Source organism: Musca autumnalis, unplaced genomic scaffold (genome assembly GCF_047663935.1).
Source record: "Musca autumnalis isolate F117 unplaced genomic scaffold, ASM4766393v1 scaffold_1, whole genome shotgun sequence".
NCBI classification, from domain to species: Eukaryota; Metazoa; Arthropoda; class Insecta; order Diptera; family Muscidae; genus Musca; species Musca autumnalis.
Window position 1 is genome coordinate 185,429,731 of NW_027411644.1, and position 25,976 is coordinate 185,455,706.

General features: G+C 36.3%; 2 protein-coding genes across 5 annotated transcripts in view; both read left to right on the forward strand.

The window, feature by feature from the left end:
• Window positions 1-25,976, forward strand: part of LOC141388811 (Y+L amino acid transporter 2) — a 144,376-nt gene that overhangs the window by 82,045 nt on the left and 36,355 nt on the right. The gene's annotated exons all lie outside the window — the stretch shown is intronic.
• LOC141388810 (uncharacterized) lies at window positions 18,243-22,386 on the forward strand. The gene has a single exon (XM_073959197.1). It carries the CDS (start codon window positions 19,081-19,083, stop codon window positions 20,971-20,973), a length of 1,893 nt encoding a protein of 630 aa, XP_073815298.1. The 5' UTR covers window positions 18,243-19,080; the 3' UTR covers window positions 20,974-22,386.

Genomic DNA, 25,976 nt, shown 5'->3' on the forward strand with positions numbered 1-25,976 from the left:
TTCGTATATTTATGGTACATATTTCCTAAATCTGACGTTATTACCAAATAACAACAGTAATCTTAATTCAAAATCTCACGAATCCAGATCTATTCGTTAGTCCAATACAAAATTGTACCATGCATTGAAACATCTTCGCATCCCTAAGTACTTTTTGTAAACATAAGTACGAATTTCCAAAACAAACTCCAATAGTAATCTCAATTCCAAATTTCAAGATTACAGCATTAGCCGTTCGCTCAAATCCAAATTGTACCAAATTTGGTACCATTTAGTACTTTTCGCACCCATAACCAAAATTTCCAAAACTACCTCAATCCTACACTTCCACAGGTATTTTAATTCCAAATTTGAGGATTGTAACTGCATCGGATCACCGTAATCCACATTGTACCAAATTTGGTACCATTTAGTACTTTTTGTTCCCACAGATCCCAATTTCCAAACCTACCTCTATCAAACACTCCAACAGTAATCTTAATTCCAAATTTCAGAATTCCTGCTATATCCGTTCACCCAAATCCAAATTGTACCAAATTTGGTACTATTTAGTACTATTCGTACCCATGAGTACGAATTTCCACAACTACCTCAACCATACACGCCAACAGTAATCTTAATTCCAAATTTCAGGATAACAGCTGCATCCGATTACCGTAATCCAAATTGTACCAAATTTAGTACCATTTAGTACTTTTTGTTCCCATAGGCCCGAATTTCCAAACCTACCTCTATCCAACACTCCAACAGTAATCTTAATTTCGAATTTCAGGATTCCAAATGTATCCGATCACCCAAATACAAATTGTACCAAATTTGGTACCATTTAGTACTTTTCGTAGCCATAAGTACGAATTTTCAAAAGTATCCCAATCCCACACTCCAATAGTAATCATAATTTCAAATTTCAATATTGCTGCTCTATCCGATCACTCAAATCCAAATTGTACAAGATTTGGTACCATTTAGTACTTTTCGTACCCATAACCAAAAATTTCCAAAACTACCTCTATCCTACACTCCAACAGTAATCTTAATTCCAAATTTTAGAATGCCTGTTATATCCGTTCACCCAAATCCAAATTATACAAAATTTAGTACCACTCAGTACTTTTTGTACCCACAAGTACGAATTTAGTACTTTTCGTTGCCATAAGTACGAATTTCCAAAAGAATTCCAAATTTCACTATTCCAGCTCTATCTGATCACTTAAATTCATATTGTACCAAATTTGGTACCATTTAGTACTTTTCGTACCCAAAAGTACGAATTTCCAAAATACCTCTATCCTACACTCCGACAGTTATCCTAATTCTGAATTTCAGGATTTCAGCTCCATCCGTTCACCCAAATCTAAATTGTACCTTGTTTGGTACTATTTAGTACCTTTCGTACCCATATGTACGAATTTCGAAAACTACCTCCATATCTCAAACCTACACTCCAACAGTAATAGTAATTCCAAATTTCAGAATCGTTTCGCCCAAATTCAAATTGTACCAAATTTAGTACCATTTAGTACTTTTCGTACACATGAGTACACATTTTCAAAACCACCTCCTTATATCAATTCATCTTCTAAACCTTGATTTTCATTCCGAATTTTAAGATTTTAGCTCTATCCGTTCACGTAATACCAAATCGTACTAAATTTAGTAACTTTTCGTACACTTATAGTTCGAATTTCCAAGAACCCTTTGGTACACCTTTCTAACTCTCCATCGGTGAACCTCATTCCAAATTTCAGAATTCTAGCTCTTCGCGTTTGCCTAATACTAAGGGTACCATATTTAGTACCTTTTAGTACTTTTCGTACCGTTCTAGTTCGAATTTCCAAAAATCCAGCCTTATCTGACACCTTGGGGCCAAGAGTGACACTCCCTCAAAATTTCAAGATTCTAGCTCCAGCCGTTTAGCCTGGGCGTTGATTATGAATCAGTCAGTCAGTGAGTCATCATTACTCAACTCTTTTATAAGTATAGATTCCTGAAGACAGTTGTTGGTATAGGTCCGCGCATTGCTATAGTCTCCATAGAACTGATTTTTGGTATTTTGAACATTTCACCAACATTATCCAACCGAAATGGCTAAAATGATAATGGTTAAACTTACCGCCATTTTAACTATTTTGGTGGTGGCCTCGATATGCAAAGCAAACGGATATAATGCTATACATGATCTTCGGTAGAGGTAAAACCTTTCCTGCACGTTTCCATATAGAATAACAATGTCCGATATTTCATATTTTTGTGGATTAATGTACCAAAAATTCGTATTTGGGTTTCTTCCTTGTTTGCAGATTTTTATATTTTAATGCCCAAAATCTCGCCATTTGAACACTTCGATAGAGTTTATTCGAATTTTCTCGAGGCGCTGTAATGCGTGAAAAAATATCACAACTACATACATATGTATGTATATAAAAAGCATTTTTTTGTCGTTACTCACAGTTTTAAAGAATGCCATTTACACTGAAATGTATCTAGTATTTCAGATAATCCTCCAAAAATGATTGCACGCCACATCGCTAATAATTGTTTATAATTTAATTTTTGTATTTCTTTTACAACAATTTCAATTCAAATCAAATTTATTACAGTAAATAAAATAATTATTTAGAACTTTCAAATGTTGACAAAACTGAATTATGAAATGTCACATACAGTTTGCGCAAAGATGTAAATACATTAAGACTGGAAAACTCAATTTTTAACATTAGTCAATAGATGGAGTTAAGCTCTGTTGTTACGATATCATAACAACATTCTGTTGTGTAGTTAGCCATTTCAGGCGATTTTAACCGCTAAGTTCATACTCAATAAACTGGAAACTGGTATGGAATACAATCCTGAGTCCAACTTTTTGCTTTCCTACAATTTGTATAAGCCGAATTTCGCTTTAATGAGGGGTTTATCATTAACATACCCCTGTTGTTGGTAAAATGTTTATATACTTTGTTTCATAAACATTTGTGCATTATGCATCTTTTCCAGTCTTTACAGTTCTATGTCTTTGGTTTGTGCATATATAGGTATCGCTAAAAACTGACAAAAAGTGCAAAGACAAAGTAATCAACAATAACAGCTCCAAAGAAATGTATGGGAAATTTGAATTTTTTAAAAATATTTTTTGCATTTTTTTGCAGGTTTTCGCGATTGTTTTTAGGTTTTATCCTTTTCTGTCATGAGACGATTCCGAATAGATGCTAATTGTCAAAATCTGTTCAGCCGTTCTTGAGTTATAAGCGTAGTAACTAACATCATCCTTTTTTATATATATATAGATTTTTAAGCCATTTAAAGTAATATTTAAGTAACAATAACCACATAATTGTATTTACTTATTTTAAAACTGTTATTATTTCTTCAAGTCTTAATTCGAATTTACAGTTATTACAAAAACTTGTTCGATATTGCATCACTTTCATTTAAAAGAAAAATCCCACCACAAATTCCCTACTCAATGAAATTATTAAAGCCGTTTTTTTAATTGCATCACGTGTATATATTAACAACAGCAACAAACATCAAAACTATAAAAATACGCGAATTACATTCATAATTAAAAATGCTTAGGTGGTTAATATTTTCATTCTGAAAACGTGATAGTGAACAACAACAAAAGGTAAAACATTTGAAATATCAAATTAACGATTCAGATATTGTATTATTTTCATAATGAATGAATAAGAACAAGTAAAAAGTCGTTAAGTTCGGCCGGGCCGAACTTTTTATACCCTCCACCATAAAATAGTTCTAATTAAAATGGAATAATTAGGGTCCTTTCACAATTTTAGGTGTAACAACTTTTCGACAATGGATAGACTCCTACTGCCTCCCACTATTGCTTACATTACACTGTGAACACAAATGTTGGGGCAGAGATAATTCCTTTTGGAGATGAAAGCCCTTGGTGTGTGTATATTAAAAACCCCGAAGGACAGATGCGCCGTGAGTCGAACTTTCGCGTTATGGCGTGATGACGTTTTTGCAAGAGACCTTGTAAGGCATCATGAATTAGCATTATATCTTTGTTTGTTGTTTTTGTAGAGCACTTAAGCAACAGTGAACAAAGATATAACGCAAATTCCTGATGGCCCACAGGGTCTCTAACAAAAATTTCATCACTCCATAACGCGGAAGTTCGACTCATGGCGGATCTATCCTTCGGGGTTCATAATATACTCACCAAGGCTTTCTTCCCCAAGAGGAATTTTCCGTGCCCCAGACTTTCACCTCCATTTTGTTGCACAGTGTTATCTAATCTAATCTAAAAAAATGTGTTCAGCTAGGTGAAAGGTACCACCTACGGGGCTATATCAAAGAGTAAACCTTGACTTCAATAGTCAAATAGAGGGTAGTTTCATCAAAACAATGTAGACCCTCAAAAATGGACCCATGTTGACGAATTTTAGTGAAGAAATTTCGTGACCACTGCAAATTCCCGAAAATCGGGAGGTACAGTTATATGGGGGGATATACCAAAACATGGACCTATATTGACGATTATTTTTGCTTAGACAAATTTGTAGCTAAAATTCTCAAAATACCGATCATTACAGCTAGTTCGGTTAAAAATTTCAGCTAAAATTCTCAAAATACCGAAAATCGGGAGATACCGTTATATGGGGGCTATACCAAAACATGGACCTATGTTGACGATGTTTCGTTGGAGATGTTTTATGACCACTGAGAACTTCAAATGTCAAATTACAGCTATTTCGGTTAAAAACTGTAGCTAAAATTCTCAAAATACCGAAAATCGGGAGGTACGGTTATAAGGGGGCCATACCAAAACATGGACCTATGTTGACGATGTTTGGTGGAGATGTTTCATGACCACTGAGAACCTCAAATATCAAATTGCAGATAGTTCGGTTACAAATTGTGGCTAAAATTCTCAAAATACCGAAAATCGGGAGGTACCGTTATATGGGGGCTATACCAAAACATGGACCTATGTTGACGATTTTTCCTTATGACCACTGAGAACTTCAAATGTTAAATTACAGCTATTTCGGTTAAAAACTGTAGCTAAAATTCTCAATATACCGAAAATCGGGAGGTACCGTTATATGGGGACTATACCAAAACATGGACCTATGCCCATATCCTTTGGAATATAAGTTTGTTAATCACTAGGAACCCTAAGTGCCAAATAATAGCTATTTCGGTCTGCAAATGTGGCGAAGAACGTCAAAATACCTCAAATCCGGAGGCACCGTTATATGGGGGCTATACCAAAGAGGACCGATATAGCCCATCTTCCAACTTGACCTGCCTATGGAAAAAAGACCCTCGGGTGCAAAACTTCAGCACTCTATCTCAATTATTGCGGACGCTAGAGTGATTACAACAGACGGACGGACAGACGGACATGGCTAGATCGTCTTAGAATTTTATCCTGATCAAGAATATATATACTTTATAGGGTCGCAAATGATTAGTTCGATGTGTTACAAACGTAATGACAAACTTAATATACCCCCCATACTATGGTGGAGGGTATAATAACGTAATGAATGAGGTATGAAGAATTCGAAATATAATGTTCCACAAACTAAGAATCATTCTTTTCACATTTAAGTATGAATACAATTCATTAAAATCTACTAATTTGTCTAAAACATATCCAAATCTATGAAGCTATCCAACATAAACATGTCTTCCTCGCAATCGGTGTCTATTATAACCATATTCCACTGTAAACATTGTTTCTATTGTATAACAAAGATCTGTTGTTGTTTTTGTGTATATAAAACAATAATACATAAATTAACATAAATACACCACATTATGTATTGTCCGACAAAATGCCGGTACCTCAAGCATTTCATTATTATGGTCATTGGACGTCTGTGTTTTTGTGCGTACCTCACTCCCACCACGTTACCACCTGAGTGTTTATGTTTAAAGGTTAATAAACTTGAAATTTATTCATAAATTTAAATTTGTTTCAAATACCTGTTTCTAATTTCTGCAAAATTTTAATTCAAAATTTCTAGACCATAGAAATAGTAGTTCATTAGGTTGCTGGTATAATTGGGATTTTATTACAAGATTTGTTTATGTGATTTGACCGGCAAAAAAAAGATTTCTTTGTTAGCAATAAAAATGTTAAATTTACAAACAATCAGCCATGCCTAAAATTTTGGCGTGTTAAGCAGTGAAAAGCTGTAAATATATTAACTTTCTATTTGTGAGATTTCCTAACAATTTTAAAGATAGCGCTTAAAAATATTGTAGATTTTCTTAGGGCGGTTATTATTATTATTATTATTATTATTTTTTTTTTTTTTTTTGTTTCAACAACTTTTCAAAATGTACATTTAGCATTATGGCTAAAGATACAATCAACAAGTAAAAAGGCATCAGTCGGAGATAACCATTCCCAACATCGTTTTGTTTTTTTTTTCAAAATAAATCTTTTGTTTTTGATAAAATGATTTACAACTATGGGTCTATTATTTATGATGCTGCCCAATTTTAGTCAAAAATATTCCCTTTCGGAGTTTTGTTTCCTGTTGCACGAATAAATGAACTTTTTAATTAATTTCTCGTTAGAGACGAGCTTACTGACCAAGATGCTTTTTGAAAAAGGAAAGCCGACGATACGAACCCACACAACCACCACTGTGTGACATGACATGTTTCGCCTTTGGTTTAGGAAGGCTCCTCAGACACATCGATTGTGGGTCGGCTTCGCTATCATCTAACTTTTTTCCTCTTTCAAATGCAATTTGTTTTTTACAAAGTTGAATTTTTTGTTCAAATCTGAATGGCTTTCATGACAGACGCTTAGCGTATGAGTTTGGTTCTGAACACTAACACGCCGTGACAACACTTTTTTCATGTGTTTTTCAAGGACGTGGGTTCGAACCTCAGCCTTGCTCAAGCTGATTTTTATTTTTATTTGAAAATGTTGCCTATTAGGCGAAGGTCATTATACCCTACACCACTATGTGGTAAGGGGTATTATGTGTTAGTGCATTTGTATGTAATATACAAAAGGAAGCGAGATAGACCCATAGTTCCTTCTAGGGATATACATAGAATCACTTTCTGAGTCGATTTATGCCTGTCCGTCCGTCCGTTCGCAACATACAGGTCGCATTTGTTGACCCATTTCGCTGAAAATTGGGGAATACCATTTTTTTAGCCGTCGGAAGATCAAGTTCGAAGATGGGCTATATCGGTCCAAGTTTTGGTATAGCCCCCATATAACGGTACCTCCCGATTTAAGGTATTTTAAGGATCTTAGCCGCATTTGTTGCCCAAACCAGCTGAAATTTTACATTTGAGGTTCCCAATGGCCGCGAAATTGCTCCACTAAAAATTGTCAAGATAGGTCCACGGTTCGGATACCTCCCGATTTAAGGTATTTTATGGATCTTAGCCACATTTTTTGCCCAAACTAGCTGAAATTTTACACTTGAGGTTCTCAATGACCGCGAAATTGCTCCACTAAAAATTGTCAAGATAGGTCCACGGTTCGGTATAGTCCTCATATAACGATACCTCCCGATTTAAGGTATTTTAGGGATCTTAGCCACATTTTTTGCTTGAACTTGCTGAAATTTTACATATGTGGTTCCCAGTGGCCACGAAATTTCGCCACTTAAAATTGTTAAGATAGGTCCATGTTTTTTTGTAGCCCCCATATAACGATACCTCCCGATTTTAGGTATTTTAACGATTTTCCCCAAATATGGATCCAATTTGCCATTTGGAGTTTAATGAGTTCAAAAAATGTACTTTAATGTTTGTTTTGGGTTATTAAAAAAACTTCTCCACCAAGAATTATGGACATACATATGTCCACGTTTTGATATAGCCCCGAATTTTGGTATAGCTTCCATATTAAAGTACCACTAGATTTTAGGCACTCTGCAGTTTTTATATACTTTTTATACCCTACACCACTATGTGATAGGGGTATTATGTGTTAGTGCATTTGTATGTAACATACAAAAGGAAGCGAGATAGACCCATAGTTCCTTGTAGGGATATACATAAAATCACTTTCTGAGTCGATTTATGCATGTCCGTCCGTCCGTTCGCAACGTACAGGTACTAATTATTCTATTTTTACATATTTCGACTGGTGTAGGGTATTACATAGTCGGCCCCGCCCGACTTTGGTCTTTTCCTACTGGTTTTTTATTAATTTTTAATTAATTTCTCGTTAGAGACGAGCTTACTGACCAAGATGCTTTTTGAAAAAGGAAAGCCGACGATACGCACTATAAAAGAATATATAAAAGAAGTAAAAACGGCGGTCAGGTCATCACCACTGTTTTTACCCTCCGCCACCGTAGTACAGTGATAAGCACTCACAGGTCTGCGGTTCAATCTCTGACCAGAACATCAAAATTTTCGGCGGTTGCAAACCCTCTACGCCGTTCAGACTCGACGAAAATACAGGTCCCATAACATTCTGCTAATATGGATCGGCGTGTACTCATTGATATGAGAGAAGTCTCCCCTTGTGTGAACATATGTATGTATGTTTGCACCACCTTTCGTTTATGAAAATACTAAGCTCTTTTGCCACGTCGAGGCTTATTCCTATGCGATGTGGAATAAGCTAACGGAAAAATATCACATTCTTTTAAACAAGGTTTAATTCGAATGCGGCATCGACTTTTTCTACCCATACAAATTTCGAAATACCATATCACAGTCATTTCATTTGGACGATGGGTCTGTAACCTTCAAAATAAATACGTAAAATCGGGAGGTAAAATCGGGGTATATACCTAACTTACTTGGGTGATCCTATACAAAAGATTTGTCATATAAGCCGCACTAAGAAAATATGTCCTTTCCTCTAAATTTTTTGTTTCATGACTCCAATTTGGAATACCGCACTTTTCGATCTCGTCTTCCACTTGTTTACTCCATCAGAGCCTTGGGCTTTCAGTTCTGCTTATTAGACGGTATACCTGTATTTATACGCATTTTTAGTGGGTTTTTCGTCGCTCATTATTATGACATGGCCTAGCCAAGGCAATCGTTGTACCTCGATACGTTTAAATATACTGATGTCGTTGTATAGCCGATACAGCTCGAGGTTTATACGACGTCAATATTCACCGTCAACACAGATTGGTCCATAGATCTTTCAAAGAATTTCTTGTCAAACACACCAAGCAGTGCCTTGTCTGCTTGCGCAAGTACCCAGGCTTCGGAACCATACATCTGCACGGATAGTATCAGTGTTTAGTAAATCGTTATTTTTGTTTGACGAGTTGTGGCTTAGGCCAAAGTAGCATCTGTTGGCCAATACAATTCTTCTTTTTATTTCACAACTGATGTCGTTTGTTGTGTTTACAGTGGTGCCGAGGTAGACGAAGTCTTTCACTACCTCAAAATTATAGGAACCAACTTCAACAGTCCGATCTCAATGGACGCATTGCGCGTCGACACCATCAACTGGCCGTTTACCGCCAGACCCACTTTAGCAGATTCTCCTTCGACCTTCATAAAGGTATCGGTTACTTCCTTTAGTGATCGTCCCATGATGTCTATATTATCACCATAAGCAAATAACATGAGGCTATTGGTGTAGATTGTGCCACTTCTTTTGACGTTTGCCTCTCGTATAACCACAGATCACACGAAAGGCTGTCTCCTTGCCTGAAACCTCTTTTGGTAAAAAACTCTTCAGAGAGGTTCTTTCCTATTTTAACTGAAGATCTTGTGTAAGTTAGAGTCATTTTACAAAGCCGAATGAGCTTTGCGGGGATACCAAATTCAGACATGGTTTGGAATAACTTTGAACGTAGCGGGCTGTCGAAGGCTGCTTTATAATCGACAAAAAGGTGGTAGGTGTCGATCTGCATCTCTTGGGTCTTCTCCAGGACTTGCCGCAGGGTAAATATCTGGTCAATGGTGGACTTGCCAGGTCTAAAGCTGCATTGGTATGGTCCAATTATCTCGTTGACCATAGGCTTTAGTCGTTCGCCTTATCTGCTTGCGCAAGAGGTAGTATCAGTGTTTATAAGGTGTTATTTTTGTTATACGAGATGTGGCTTTGATTTTAAACTGCTTACTTAAGCCAAAGTAGCATCTGTTAACCAGTTCTATTTTTTTTATACCCTCCACCATAGTATGGAGGGTATATTAAGTTTGTTTTTCCGTTTGTAACGCATTGAAATACTCATTTGCGACCCTATAAAGTATATATATTCTTGATCAGGGTAAAATTCTGAGTCGATCTGTGCATGTCCGTCCGTCCGTCCGTCTGTGGTAATCACTCTAGCATCCACAAAAATGGAGATAGGACGCTGAAATTTTGGGAAAATGCGTCTTTTGTTTGCAGGCAGGTCAAGCTCGATGATGGGCTATATCGGTCCACGTTTTGGTATAGCCCCCATATAACGGTACCCCCCGATTTACGGTATTTTGACGTTTTTAGCTACATTTTCAGACCGATGTAGCTATAATTTGACATTTAGGGTTCTTAAGTGCCAATAAACTTATATAACGAAACTTGTGGACATATGCCCACGTTTTGGTATAGCCCCCATATAACGGTCTTCTTCTTTATTGCATATTCGATATTCGAATGTTAGCGACCATATTACATTTCATGTATAATATTTTATATATCATTGACAAAATAAGAAAATAATTCTCTATTTCTTGCGACACTTATTAAATTTTCTGCATTTCGGAATTCTGTCCATTGTTGAATATTTTGGAGCCAGGACATCTCTTGTCTTCCTCTGCTACGCTTTCCTTCTATACTGTCTTGTAGAATTGATTGTAGAATGTGGTATTTTGAGTTTCGCATTATATGCCCAAGATATGCAATTTTTCTCCTTTTTATATGATTGAAGAGTTCTCTTGTTCTGTTTAATCTGCGTAGGACCTCGTCATTTGGCACGTGAGCTATCCATGGGATTTTAAGAATTCTCCGATATATCCACATTTCGAATGCTTCTAATCGCTTGACGTCTACTGCTTTTATAGTCCATACTTCCGTTGCGTATAACAGTACTGGCCATATGTAGGCTTTTATGAACCTTGTCTTTGTTGTGATGTTAATATCATGACTTGTCAAAACTTTTCTATATTTGTGAAAGGCGTCTCTTGCCATTTCTATCCGGCATTTAATTTCTTTGGAGTTATCCCACTGATCATTTATTGAGAACCCGAGATATTTGAAGCTCGACACTCTCTCGAGTGGAGTGTTGTGAATTATTATATTCATGTTTTCGTAATTGTTTTTTCTGCTTATTATCATATATTTAGTTTTCTTGATGTTTAATTTTAATCCATATCTTTCACTACACGCAGTTAGTCTGGTGACAAGATTTTGTAAACCTGATAGGCTGTCTGCAATTAGTGTAGTATCGTCAGCGTATCTGATATTGTTTATATAAGCATTATTTATGAGGATTCCTTCTTTAGTGTTATTTATTGCTTCTTTGAATATTTTTTCCGAGTATATATTAAACAGTAGTGGGGACAGAGTACAACCCTGTCTTACTCCTTTGGATATAGATATTTCTTCCGTCACTTCTCCGTTGATATTAACATGTGCGGTTTGGTGCCAATACAGACTTTTAATGCATCTAATTTCTTTTCCCCCTATTCCAATTGACGCCAAAATATCAATGAGCTTGTCATGTTGTACGGTGTCAAATGCCTTCTCGTAGTCGATGAAGCACATAAAAACGTCTTTATGGACTCTTCTACATTTTTGGACCAACACTTGTACGCAGAATAGTGCTTCTCTGGTTCCTTTTGCTTCTTTAAAACCAAATTGTGTTTCGCCCATTTCTTGTTCGCATTTTTCGTATATCCGTCTATGTATAATTTTCAGAAAAATTTTTAAGGCGTGACTCATCAAGCTAATAAGTCGGTAGTCGTTGCATCTTTTGGGGTGAGATTTCTTTGGAATGGTTATAAATGTGGACTTCAGCCAATCCTCTGGGTATTTTCCGGTGTCATAAATATAGTTAAATAGTTTCGTTAACAGATCAATATTGTTATCATTTATCATTTTTAGTATCTCGGCAGGTATTTCATCAGGACCCGTGGCTTTTCGTTCTCGGAGGGATTTTATTGCATCTTCAACTTCGTTGTTTGTTATTGCCTCGCCTGTCATTTGCTGTGATATCCGGTAGTCATAATCAGATCTAGTAGGATCATTGAATAAGTTTTGAATATATTCTTTCCAGATGTTTTTCTTCTCAGCGGTTTCAAAAACGGGTTCATTATTGTTATTGTAAAGGACCGATGAATTATTATTTATGTATATGCCGGCTGCTTCTTTCATTTTCTTGTGTAACTGAAAGTCGTCGTGCAGTGTCATCAGTCGTTCAATTTCTTGGCATTGACTGTTAAGATGGTTGTTTTTGGCTATACGCACTTCCCTTTGAATTTCCCTGTTGATTTCCCAATACATCTCGTAGTTACTATTTTTGTATTTTCTACGCTCATCCATCAGTTGAAGTATCTCTTCAGTCATCCAGCTTTTACTTTTTGGTTTTGTGTAGTTTCCAAGCGTGTTACGTGCAATTGAATTGATTGTGGTCTTCACACTGTTCCATATATTTTCCACGTCATTCCTGTTGATATTGATTAACTCTGTGTTGACTTGAGAAGAAACGCCAGACCTTATTGTAGGATTTCCGAGTTTTCCGATGTCAATTTTTCGATTTCGTGTTTTCTTTGATTGACGTGCTAGTTTTATGTGGATTTTTGCCATCAGAAGATTGTGATCAGATGGTACATCTGCGCTAGGGTATGTTGTGACCTTTCTTACAGATGAGCAATGTCGCCTGTTTATAAGTATGAAATCTATTTGATTTCTTATTACATTGCCGACTCTATCTTGGGGGGATTTCCAAGTATATAACCTTCTTGGCGGTAGGGTGAACAGGGTATTGGTAATTTTCATTTTAAATTCCTGACAAAATTCGATGAGTCTGTCACCTCTTTCATTTCTGTCTCCTAGACCATATCTTCCTTTTACTCCTGCAACTATATCGCTTCCTACCTTTGCATTGAAATCGCCTTGGATTATGGTTATTTCATGCGGTTTTGTTATTTTAATTAGTTCTTCGACTTCAGTGTAGAAGGTTTAAATCTCGTCATTACTTTTGTCTGCTGTAGGTGCATAGACTTGAATTATATTAACGTTGACTGGATTTGCTGATATTTTTATTATCATAGTTCTGTCAGATTTTGGAATGAATCCGATGACACTTTTGGCTATATGTTCTTTCACTATAATGCCAACTCCATTCCGATGATTTCTATCCGAGTTACCTGAAAAGTATATTTTGGCATTTTGAGATATAAAATCTCCAGAGTTTGGCCACCAAGTTTCACACACTCCTAGTATGTCCACATTGAGTCTGTCCATTTCAGCTATTGTATTGTTTAGTTTACCTGCTTCATATAAACTTCGGATATTCCATGTACCAATATTAAGTGTCTTTTTGGTTTTACCTCCGGGGATTCTTAGCACCCTCGAGTTACCGGAGATTGAGGGCCGTGTGTTTTGTTCTGCATTCATTGTTATATGGTTTTCAAGGGATAAATACATCAGTGATTTCCCCTTATCTTCTGATGGGTTTAAAGTTTACCGTCTTCGTTTCAGCCGCTCTTCTTAGAGTACAGACGCTGTTTGCAGCCGCCCACTGTGGAAACAGACACCGCAACCTGTTGGTCCGCGAGAGGTATTTGATTTCCCCCTTACCACCCATATCTGGGAAGCATTCCCCTATCCGCCACCTGGGGACGCGTCCTCTAGGGGTTACAGGCTCCCCCGAGGACATATAACGGTACCCCCCGATTTACGGTATTTTGACGTTTTTAGCTACATTTTCAGACCGATTTAGCTATAATTTGACATTTAGGGTTCTTAAGTGTCAATAAACCTATATAACAAAATTTGTGGACATAGGTCCACGTTTTGGTATAGCCCCCATATAACGGTACCCCCCATTTACGGTATTTTGACGTTTTTAGCTACATTTTCAGACCGATTTAGCTATAATTTGACATTTAGGGCTCTTAAGTGTCAATAAAGTTATATAACAAAACTTGTGGACATAGGTCCACGGTTTGGTATAGCCCACATATAATTGTACCCCCCGATTTACGGTATTTTGACGTTTTTAGCTACATTTTCAGACCGATTTAGCTATAATTTGACATTAAGGGTTCTTAAGTGTCAATAAACTTATATAACAAAACTAGTGGACATAGATCAATGTTTTGGAATAGCCCCCATATAACGGTATCCCCCCCCCCTCCCGATTTACGGTATTTTGACGTTTTTAGCTACATTTTCAGACCGATTTATCTATAATGTGACATTTAGGGTTATAAAGTGTCAATAAACTTATATAACAAAAGTTGTGGACATAGGTCCACGTTTTGGTATAGCCCCCATATAACGGTACCCCCGATTTACGGTATTTGGACGTTTTTAGCTACATTTTCAGACCGATTTAGCTATAAATTGACATTTAGGGTTCTTAAGTGTCAATAAACTTATATAACAAAACGAGTGGACATAGATCAATGTTTTGGAATAGCCCCCATATAACGCTACCGCCCGATTTCAGGTATTTTGACGATTTAAGTTGCATTTCTAGACCGAATTATAATTTGATATTTAGGGCTCTTAGTGACCAAAAAACTTATATTCGAAAAAATTATGGACATAGGTACATGTTTTGGTATAGCCCCATATAACGGTACCTCCTGATTTTCGGTATTTTGAGATTTTTACCTACAAGTTTTAACCGAATTAGCTGTAATTTGAACATTTGACATTTTAAGTCAAAGTTCCCACGTTATGTACCGCTTTTCGGTATTTTGAGGATTCTAGCTACAGTTTTTAACCGAATTAGGAGTTATTTGACATTAAAGGCTCCCATCAAAAACTGTGAACATAGGTCCATGTTTTATTATAACCCCTATATAACGGTACCTCCCAATTTCTAGTCCACCAAAAATTGTCAACATGCATAGTTAGATATAGGCACCATACAAAATGGCCTACCGAATGCAACATTTTATGTATATCATCTGACAGGAATGAAAAATAATTATTCCATTTTAGTTCAGAATATTTTATGGTGGAGGGTATGAAAAGTTCGGCCCGGCCGAACTTAACGCTTTTTTACTTGTTTAATTTCCCAACTGATATTGTTTGTTGTGTTTATGGGGGTGACGAGGTAGACGAAGTCTTCAACTACCTCAAAATTATAAGAACCACCTTCCACAGTTGATACGAGCTCTATGGACACATTTCTCGTCTAATACCATTAGCTTGGTCTTGTCGCCTTTTACTGCCAGATCTTCTAGTGATCGACCCAAGATGTCAGCATCGTGAGCATAAGCAAACAACCTGTGGATATTGTGTCATTTCTTTTTACGTTTGCATCTGGTATAACCTTCTCCAGCAAGATGTTCAAGAGGTAAAACCAAAGGCTGTCTCCTTGCCTGAAACCTCTTTTCGCACTGAACTGTTCGCAGAGGTTCGTTCCTATTTTAACTGAGAACCGGGTATCAGCCGGATGAGCTTCGCGGGGATACCAAATTCAGACATGGCTTGGAATAGCTTTAAACCGAAGGGGTTGTCGAAGGCTGCTCCATAGTCGCCAAAAAGATGGTAAGTGTCGATCTGCATCTCTTGGGTATTTTCCAAGATTTGCCGAAGGTAAATATCTGGTCTTCTTGTCAGAAGGTGCTAACTAGCAGATGCATCGTTTACTTTCCAAGAAGAAAGAAGACTTACTTTACTTACTTAGCTGGCCCGTTACAGAACAGGATATCCAATTCTCACTGTTTAGTGCTTTGCTTTGAGGAATACCGCACCTTGTATTGTATGAAAGATACCAAAGAACGGTCCTGACCGGTTTTATCATGGCAAAGCCGGGATTTATCTTGGTCCCTCTCTCATCTCAATTGGACACTGACCTCCCCGTGGTGTCACCTGGGGTAGCTGCCTTTAACACCCGTTAAAGGTAGTGAGCTAAAATGTGTCGGGCGTTCACCAATAAGAATGTTAAAAACTTGGGTTTGGGCGCCGGGTTGGTTACCCTCCCCTATAAAAAAGCAGCCTACTATAAAAAAACGAAAGAAAAGAAGAAAGAAGACTGCATGCAAAATTTCAGACATATCAGTGTGATAAAAAGGCTAAAACCTTAAAAATACCGAAAACCGGCGGTATCGTCCCATAGGTGTTATATTAACAAGGTGAAGCTGTACTGATACATTTCTGGGGAATACCAAGTTTTCAGCCATATGGAAAATTGGAAGGTTCCTCTTTATTGGGACTATATCAAAATGTAGACCTGCACTCACAAATTTCTGAGGAAAGTTTTGTAGCCCCAAAGAAGATTAATTTTAATCCTACTAATATTTTCCTCTCGCAAACAATTTCCAAAATGTTCGCATAAGTTCAATTTAAGATCATGTCTCGGATCGTTTTGATTTTTTGCAGCAGGTTGTTTTTGCGGTCCCTTTATAACGTCATATTTTTTCGTGGGCAAGACGAATTAATCATCCCATTTTCTCAAAACGTGAACATAGTGTCCCTTCGGGGATGTATGTGCATGGAGTTCCGTGAAGATCTATATCGGACAACACCCTAGGATAAATCTCTCACTCAAAGTTTAAACATTTTTCTTAGGTGCAGTTTCAAAGGTCATCAAAGGTATTCTATGTGAGTCTGATTTCAGTGTTATATATATATATATATTTTTTTTTTTTTGTTTTTTTGTGGGCATGTCCATTTTTCCTGACATAAGCTCTAAAAAATCCTACCGGGACAAACTAAAGTGACAGGTTGATACCACAAATATTGAAAGATATGATTGCCAAAATTAGATTCAAGACTAACTATAGCGTGTAGTCATTGTTATCCTGACTACAATACAAGACAATGCTTCCCTAAATGTGGACCCCGAAATAGCCCAATATATAAGGTCACAACTTCATACATCTTCCGCGCTAAAGTTTTAAGTAGTCTTTGTTTATGATACCTTTGTTTATGATACCATAGTATGAGCTTTGTTCCAGAACTAAAAAGTTTTTACAATTTTTACCACTTTTACACATTTTACCTGAAAAAGCGTTGCCGTACATAAAAAAGTTGTAAAATGTTCACTTCTCTTTAAACAAAAATGGCGCTGAATGACGCTCTCTTTAAAAAACTTTTTACTAGAAGAATTTGAACGTGTACAGTGGTTGCCGGCGTCTGATTGGTTTATACGCTGACTTTGACATTTGTTCCAGGTTTTTTGACGTTTTTTCCATTTTTCCGTTCCCGAACTATTTCAAAAAGACTTTTATGTGAGACAATTTCGTTACAGTTCTCTCTTTTACGAGTTTTACTATTAAAAAGTACGAAAACGAAGCTATGGAGGGTATAGTTGGTTTGTTTTTTCCGTTTGTGACTCATCGACGATCATTGATCAAGGTAAAATTCTGACTCTATCTAGCTATGTCCGTCCGTCTGTTGCAACCAAACTAATATAATAATAATTGTTCCACAAACATCCCAGACGGGACTAGGGAGACTTCTCTTATATCAATGAGTGCACCCCGATTCAGATTAGCTCAATGATAAGGGACCTACTGTTTATCGCCGAGTCCGAATGGCGAGTCTTAAGACACCACATGTAGAGAAGTTTTACATGGCTGAAATACATTACTGAGGGGTATTTTACCACCGATGAAAATTTGATGTGGCCCGGACTGGGCATCGAGCCCACGACCTTCAACGTGCAAGGCCGGTGTGCATACCATTGAACCACGGTGACACATACTAACGTCCGCAATAATTGAGCTGTAATTCTACATTCTTGCACCCAAGTTACTTTCCTCCATAGGCAGGTCAAGTTCGAATATGGGCTATATATCGGTCCATGTTTGGCATAGACCCTATATAACAGCACCTCCCACTTTTATGTATTTTGTAAACATATATTTGTAAACATTTGGCGTGTTCGTTTACTTACAATTTGAACAAATTGTTACTGGATGTTGTTCGTTTACTCTAAAGTACCACGCAAAAGACTTTAGTCGATTACAAGAAGTTACTGGACTTGTACAAATTTGTACAACTTATTGAGTAAACGAACAGACCTATTATAAACATTTATTTGACATTTGAGGGTCCCAGTGATCACAAAACTTTTCCATCAAAAATTGTCATGTTTTGAGGTAGCCCCACATATAACGGTTCCTTCCTGATTTTAGGTATTCAGAGGAATTTAGCTACATTTTTATCGAGCTACTTGTACTTCGACATTTGACATTTTACAGTGGTCACACCGTCTCCAAAATTTGTCAACATAGGTCCATATTTGTTATATTTCAGTATTTTGAGGGGTTTAGATAAATTTTTTGACTGAACTACCTGTAATTTGATTGTCAACATAGGTCCATGGTGTGGCCCCCATATAACGGAACCTCGGATTTTAGGTATTTCGAGAATTTTAACTAATTTTTTTGAAGAATAATTTGACATTTGAGGTCACAAGCTTTCTCCATTAAAAATTGTCAACATAGATCCATGTTTTGGCATAGCCCCCACATAACGACACCTCCCGTTTAGCTACATTTTTTGATCGAACTATCTTTAATTTAACATTTGAGGTTTCCAGTGGTCGCACAACTTCTGCACCAAAAACTTTTCAACATAGGTATAATACATGGATTGGCATAGCCCCCATCCTGCCAATTTTAGGTAATACTACGAAAAAGTTACATTCTTATACAATCTCTTAAGTAAGCAAAGTTACAACTTTACAAAAGTTTTATTTTAAATTTTCTTATTTGTGAAAGCCTTTTTTTGCTGCTGCATTTCCTAGTCCACGGCTAATTTAATTATTTAACATTGCAGAAAAAAATATTAGAAAAATCTAATATCCACAAATTGAACACTAAAAGGTTTTATATTACCCTTCATTGCATTCATAATAACTTCGATTAGCTACACAAAAAAAATATTGAAAAACTCCATTCCCTGTACATAAATAATATTGTTACAACAATTTCGAAAACAGTTTGCAAGTGACCTACCAACCGCTTATTTCAACAATGAATCTCAAAAATTCACAATTATTACAAATATTGACATTGTTGCTGCTATTGACTAAATCAATCAATTCATCAAATCAACTTCTGGAAAATTTACAAAAGGACCAATCAGCAATATATGCATTTAAACAACAACTAAAATACTTATTTCAAAAAGTCGATCGAGAACAAGGATTTGAGAGTTGTATTGTTATTGGTGGATATGAGAAAAATATAAAACACAATTCGGTTGCTGAAGTTCTGCAAGAAGACTTGGGAAAAACGCTAATATTTTACAGTTATCAACCCTTGATTTGTCGCGGTTGCCAAAAATTAAACAAAAACTTTTTGGTATTCATATTTTGGAATTATGGAGAAGAGGAAAAATTTACAAACTATTTGGCCTTAACACTGGATTATAGAAGGCAAAATCGAGTTATTTTATTGGCTCCAGATGATTTATCAGAAGTCTTCGCTGAAATTGTGATGCGTCATGTGTTTCAGGAATGTATGCGAACAAAACTAATAAATGTAATCATTTTGTTGGCAAATTTCCGTGAGACAAAGATTTTCTATGCATTTGAAATGTTTCCACGCTTCGAAATTGTAAATAGAAGCATCGATGCAAGAATACCGGAATTCTTTCCCAACAAAATATCAAATTTGTATGGACGTCCAATACGCACTTATCCCGATCAAAGGTTACCACGTTCGGCTGTATATCGTGACGATAACGGTCGCATTCGCATGATAGGCTATGTGATGAGTTTTTTGGAAACTTTTGCAAAATCTCTGAATGCCACATTGACATGTCAGCAATATCTAGCGGAGAATAGACCGGCTTTCTATAAAGATATATTTGACATGGCCAATTGGGATCGTTTTGATGTACCGGCATCATTGGTACCAGCTTTATATGTCAATACTTCAAAAATAATGTCCACTTTCTATGAGATGAGAGCCTTGTGTATAATGGTACCCATCGAACAACCTCAGAGTTATGAACAATTTATTTCTCACTCTTTAAATTTGAAGTTCTTTTTACAGTTTTCATTGTCCATGGTGGTGTTGTCGGTTTTAATCGAACTGGCAACGAAAATCATGTATTTGCAACGGAATCAAAAATATACTATAACTCTGGACAAGCTCTTACTGAATACGAAAATATTCAGAGGTGTATTTGGTTTTTCTTTCCAATTACAGTCGAACCCACCGAAAAGTTTGAAAATTTTATATACGGTGCTATTTTTGCGCGGTCTGCTTGTTACAGTACAATTTTCGGCAATTTTACAATCATTTTTAACCCATCCCCTTGTCCCACATGTCAGTCATATCAAGGATCTACAAGCGAATAATTTGAAAATTGTGGTTTTTAAAAATGATTTCGATTTCATCAAACAGAGTCGTGGTGTCAATTATAAACGCTTTCTTTCATCAATTAAGGTTGTCGATGACTACAATAAATACCGCCAGCTACATTCATCATTTAACACTTCGTATGCCTATCCGGTACACTATTCCCAGTGGTATATATACAATACCCAGCAAAGATCCCTGGCGCAGCCCTTGTTTCGCTTAAGCGGCATGTGTCTACAGAATATGGGAATGATGGGTTTTGTATTGCCACAGAATTCGTATTATCTGCAGCCATTGAATAAACTCATAAGGCGTGTCAACGAGTTGGGGTTTCCGCAGTATTGGTTACATATGAGTTATATCGAATTGAAAAAAATTGGCAAAATTAAAGACATACCAAATCCCAAACAGCAAATCCCTTATCGGACAATGGGTCCAGAGGAATTCACATTTATTTTTCAAATAATGATGAGGGTTTATTTTTGTGCGTTTATTTTGCTCGTTATTGAAAAAATTCATTCGAAAATTTATTGTAAAATTGAATGTAGACTTAAGTAAATGTTTTAAATTGTATCTCTCTCTGAATGTTTAAATGTAAATGTTGCTTCAAAAACAAAAAAATTAAATCTTTATGAATTGCAAATTGTTTTTTATTAGTTTTCCATTTTGACTGATGTAATGGCCATCTTAAACATGACAAAATTCAGGATTTATTTTTATTCCTCGTTCATAACTGATCGACACTATCCTACCATACCAAATGTGATAGTAAGGCTGTTGTAAGCCATCAACACAGTATCTATATCTTAACCGAAGTTTATGACTTTTTTACAACATTATATCCCTGTATTATATTTTGACGAGTTTTGACCTAAGTTAAAACCTTAATTATAAGACTATTCAATAAAAAGCTTACGCACAAAGTGATTTGAATTTTTTCACAAAATTATGATTTCAAAGTGGTTTAGGCGTGACCTTTTTATACCCTACACCACTATGTGGGGAGGGTATTATAAGTTGGTTTTGGCCAAAAAGTTTGTAACGCATCGAAATAATGGTCGTAGACCCATACTTATATATACCAAAATGAATGTCTCGACGAGCTGAGTCGATCTGGCTATGTGTGTCCGTCCGTCCGTCAGTCCGTCCGTCCGTCCGTCTGTCCGTCCGTCTGTCCATCTAAACCTTGTAATCATGCTACAGGTCGCAATTTTGATGGGATCGTCACGAAATTTTGCATGTTGATGGGGGTCCCGGAGGGGAAGAAGCCTATTGATTTTGGTGATGGTCGGATAATATTTAGGGGTCGGAATGAGCTAAAAACTTATGTGGATAAAAAGACAACGTTTTTTTCCAAAGCGAATATCTCAGCTTCTATACGGGGTATACCAAAAGCAGAACGTGGCCATGAAAGTAGAAAATATCGCCTTTTTAATGATGTAAAATAGGTTATCGTAGGTGATCAAACAACGAATAATAATAATAATAATAATGACGAATATCACAGCTTCGGTTGGGGATCTTCCAAAAACAAAGTCTGACAATGAAAGTAAAAGTTCCCATCATTACAATGATGTAAAGCAGGTTGGCGTAGGTGGCCACATGACGGAGATATCACAATAGTCGGCAATACATCCCATTTTTTCATTTTTTTGTAATCACGCTACAGGTCGCAATTTTGATCGGATCGTGGCTAATGGGGATCCTACAGAGAAAGAAGCCTATTGATTTTGGTGATGGTCGGATAATATTCAGGTGTCGGAATGGGCAAAAAACTTATTTGGAGAAAAAGTCAACGTTTTATTTCAAAGCGAATATCTCCGCATCTAAAAGGGGTATATCAATGCTAATGAAAGTAGAAAATATCACCTTTGCAACGATGTTACATAGGTTGTCGTAGGTGGTCAAACAACGAAGATATCGCAAAAGCCGCTAATAGAACACAACTTTTCATTTTTGCGATTTTAATAATAATGACGAATATCACAGCTTTGATTCGGGATCTTCCAAAAGCAAAGTCTGAAAATGAAAGTAAAAGTTCCCATCATTACAATGATGTAAAGCATGTTGGCGTAGGTATCCAAATAACGGAGATATCGCAGTATTCGGTAATACATCCCATTTTTCCACTTTTTTGGAAATCACGATACAGGTCTCAATTTTGATCGGATCGTCACGAAATTTTGGGTGTTATTGGGGGTCCCACAGAGGAAAAAATCTTTTGATTTTTGATAATGATCGGATATTATTCAGGGGTCGGAATGTGACAAAAAAAAATATTTGGAAGAAAGACCAACGTTTTATTTCAAAGTTAATATCTCCCTTCTGTAGGAGGTATATTGAAAGCAAAACCTGGCAAGGAAAGTAGAAAATATCACCTTTACAACGATGTGAAGGAGGTTGTCATAGGTGGTCAAACAACAGAGATATCGCAATAGTCGGCAATGCATCCCTTTTTCCATTTTTGTGCAATCACACTACGAAATTTTGATCGGATCCTCACGAAATTTTGGGGGTTGATGGGGGTCTAACAGAGAAAGAAGATGGTTGGCATACATCCCATTTTTCCATTTTTTATTTTGGTTGTACTGTCGATGCACTTAAATGCGTTTCAAAAAAATTGACCTGTGTTAATGAAGACATTCAGAGCAAAGGCGCTAAGCTATCCCAATTTTAATATTTTGAATTTTATTAGTCAAAAGCTTATGAACAGGGGTAGTGGTGTAGGGTATAACGTAGTCGGCCCCGACCCGACTATAGCCTTGGCTCACTTGTTTAATACTTCAATGGAATAAATGTCTTGAACCAACTTTAAATGAAAGGAGCTTACACCTGAGAAGTTTTTGCGGATTCTGAAACTACAATGTTCATAGATGAGAAATGTTGTAGAGAAATTTCACAGCCACGATTTGACTTGCGATGGGACTTGCGGTTTCCAAGCAAAATCGTGAAAACTTAAAAAACCACTAAAAATGCGAACTTTAACCGCGATTTATTTAAAAAGCGCTCCGGCTATTTTTTGGTTTTTTTATTTTTTTCATCGATGAACATTGTAGTTTCAGAATCAGCAAAAAATGTTCCAGGTGTAAGCTCCTTTCATTTAAAGTTAGTTCAAGAGCACCGTTTTATTTTAGTTTTTAATAGACAAAAGTTCACCCATTATCACTACAGGAACTTATTTTTGAGAAAAAAGGTTAAAAAGCCATAACCCTAGTGTACCACGCTGTTCTACACAAAATTTTGACGTATGTGCTTCTTTATTGGATAGATAGATAAATGCATCACACAGTGGTTCAGATTCGTTTTTTTCCTGGTCAAAATTCTGAAACTCTTTGGTAGAGATATTTTCCTAATTTTTTCGACAGATAAATCATCTCTCCTCTGAAACGGTTAAATTCGGTCTAGTAGTTTCAGAGAAAGTCAAGGTCAAAATTAAATTTTTGAGTTTTGAGACCGAACTACCTGCATTTGAGGTTCCCAGTGGTCAAAAAACATCTCCAGCAAAAAACACCAACATAGGTCAATGTTTTAGTATAGCCACCATATAACGGTTTCTCCCGATTTTCGCTATTTGGTGGATTTTAGCTACAATTTTTGACCGAACTCCTGTAATTTGACATTTTAGTTTCCTAGTGATCACAAAACATATAGGTCCATGTTTTGGTATAGCCTCATATAACGGTACCTCCCAATTTTCGGTATTTTGAGGATTTTGTCTACATTTTTTACCTAATTACCTGTAATTTAACATTTGATGTTCTCAATGGCCACAACACCTCTCCACCAACAATTGTTCACATAGGTTCAAATTTTGGTATAGCCCCCATATAACGGTACCTAACGATAGTCGGTATTTGAAGGATTTTGGTAACCTTTTTGAACGAATTACCTGTTATTTAACATTTGATATTCCCTGTGGTCAAAAAACATCTCCACCAAAGATTGTCAGCATAGGTCCAAATTTTGGTATAGTCCCATATAAACGTACCTCCCGATTTTAGCTGCACTTTTTTTACCGAATTACCTGTAATTTAATATTTGATGTTTTCAATGGCTAGCCGCCATATGATAGTACCTACCGATTTTTGGTATTTTGAGGATTTTAGCTAAATTTTTTGCAGCGTACGTAAAAATACTTTAAATAACATTTCCAATCGTTTCGTTTCGTATTTTCCATAGGAACAATAAAAAACAAAACATAACCCACGTTGGCCGAGCGCGCTGTTTAGTTTTGTTTTGATTACATTCGTGAGTGCAAAAAAAACGAAAAGCGAAAAGTACTCAACTCCACAAGAGTAGATAGAAAACGGAATAGTACTAAACACATGTGAATAAAACGTTTGGTAGTTGATAAAATTCACTGTGGTATGCTGATTGGTGGTTGATAAAATTCACTGTGGTATGCTGATGCTAACTTATAGGGTTATTCAGCAATCACATGTGTGTGTGTCTGAGTGTGTCATTGACAATACACACGGCAAACGTTTCCCAAAAATACTTTTTGTATCGGTGGTGGATGAAACCACTCGGCAAAGCATAGCTGAAGTTAGAACGTTTTCAGACGATAGGGTTTGACTGCTCAAAAACGCGTTGTCCGTTTTGGTTCTCATTCGCAAACTGTGCCAGTGTTGAAACAAAATGTGGAAGTAAGTGAACGAAAACGTACATAAAGTACTTTTTTCGTTCATGAAATATTTTTTATTTATTTGGTATTATACAAACATTACTTCAAGAACATGTTATGATTTTTTAATTAATTTCTTTTATAGTTTTCGTAATTGAGATTATTTTAAATGTTTTGAAATAAAAAAATGTTCGAACAGAATTGTCTGTATAAAAGGGGACGAAAAAATCCGTCAAAGAAAATTGCCTAATGTAAATCTGATCATGGTATAAGTGGTAACTGTTTCCTCACATATTTTTATAAAATTAAGAATGTGTGCGTGCGAAATGTGTAAGAATAAAAATGTAAACAAATAATCATGTTTGTGTTAAATGTTGTAAGAAGTGACAATACACACATAAACCTTTTTGGTACATTTATGTAAAACCGTACTTCTTTTTGTTCAAAAAGTACGCTTGTATAAAATGACTTCAAAAACGCAACACTAGATGTGAAAATTACGAATGAGAGTCAAAACGGAAACCACGTTTTTGAGCAGTCAAACCCTATCGTCTGAAAACACTCTTACACTTCAGCAATCGTACTGTTTCTATCTTTTTACATTGAAAAGTTTGTGTTTTTGTTTTGGTTGTGAGAATGAAACGATTCAGAGAAGCTGAAAAGTTTGTGGCTTTGTGTGATTGGTACGGAAATCGTTTTGTTTGTTTCCGTTCATTGATTTTTTGACCGAACTATCTTCATTTTGACATTTGAGGTTTCCAGTGGTAACAAGACGTCCCCACCAAAAATGGTCACGATAGATCCCTGTTTTGTTATAGCCCCCCGATTTTGGAATTTTTGGGATTTTTAAACGAACTAGCGGTAATTTGCCGTTTGAGGTTCCTAGCTGTCATTACACCTCTCCACAGAAAATTGTCAATACAGGTCTATCTGTAAT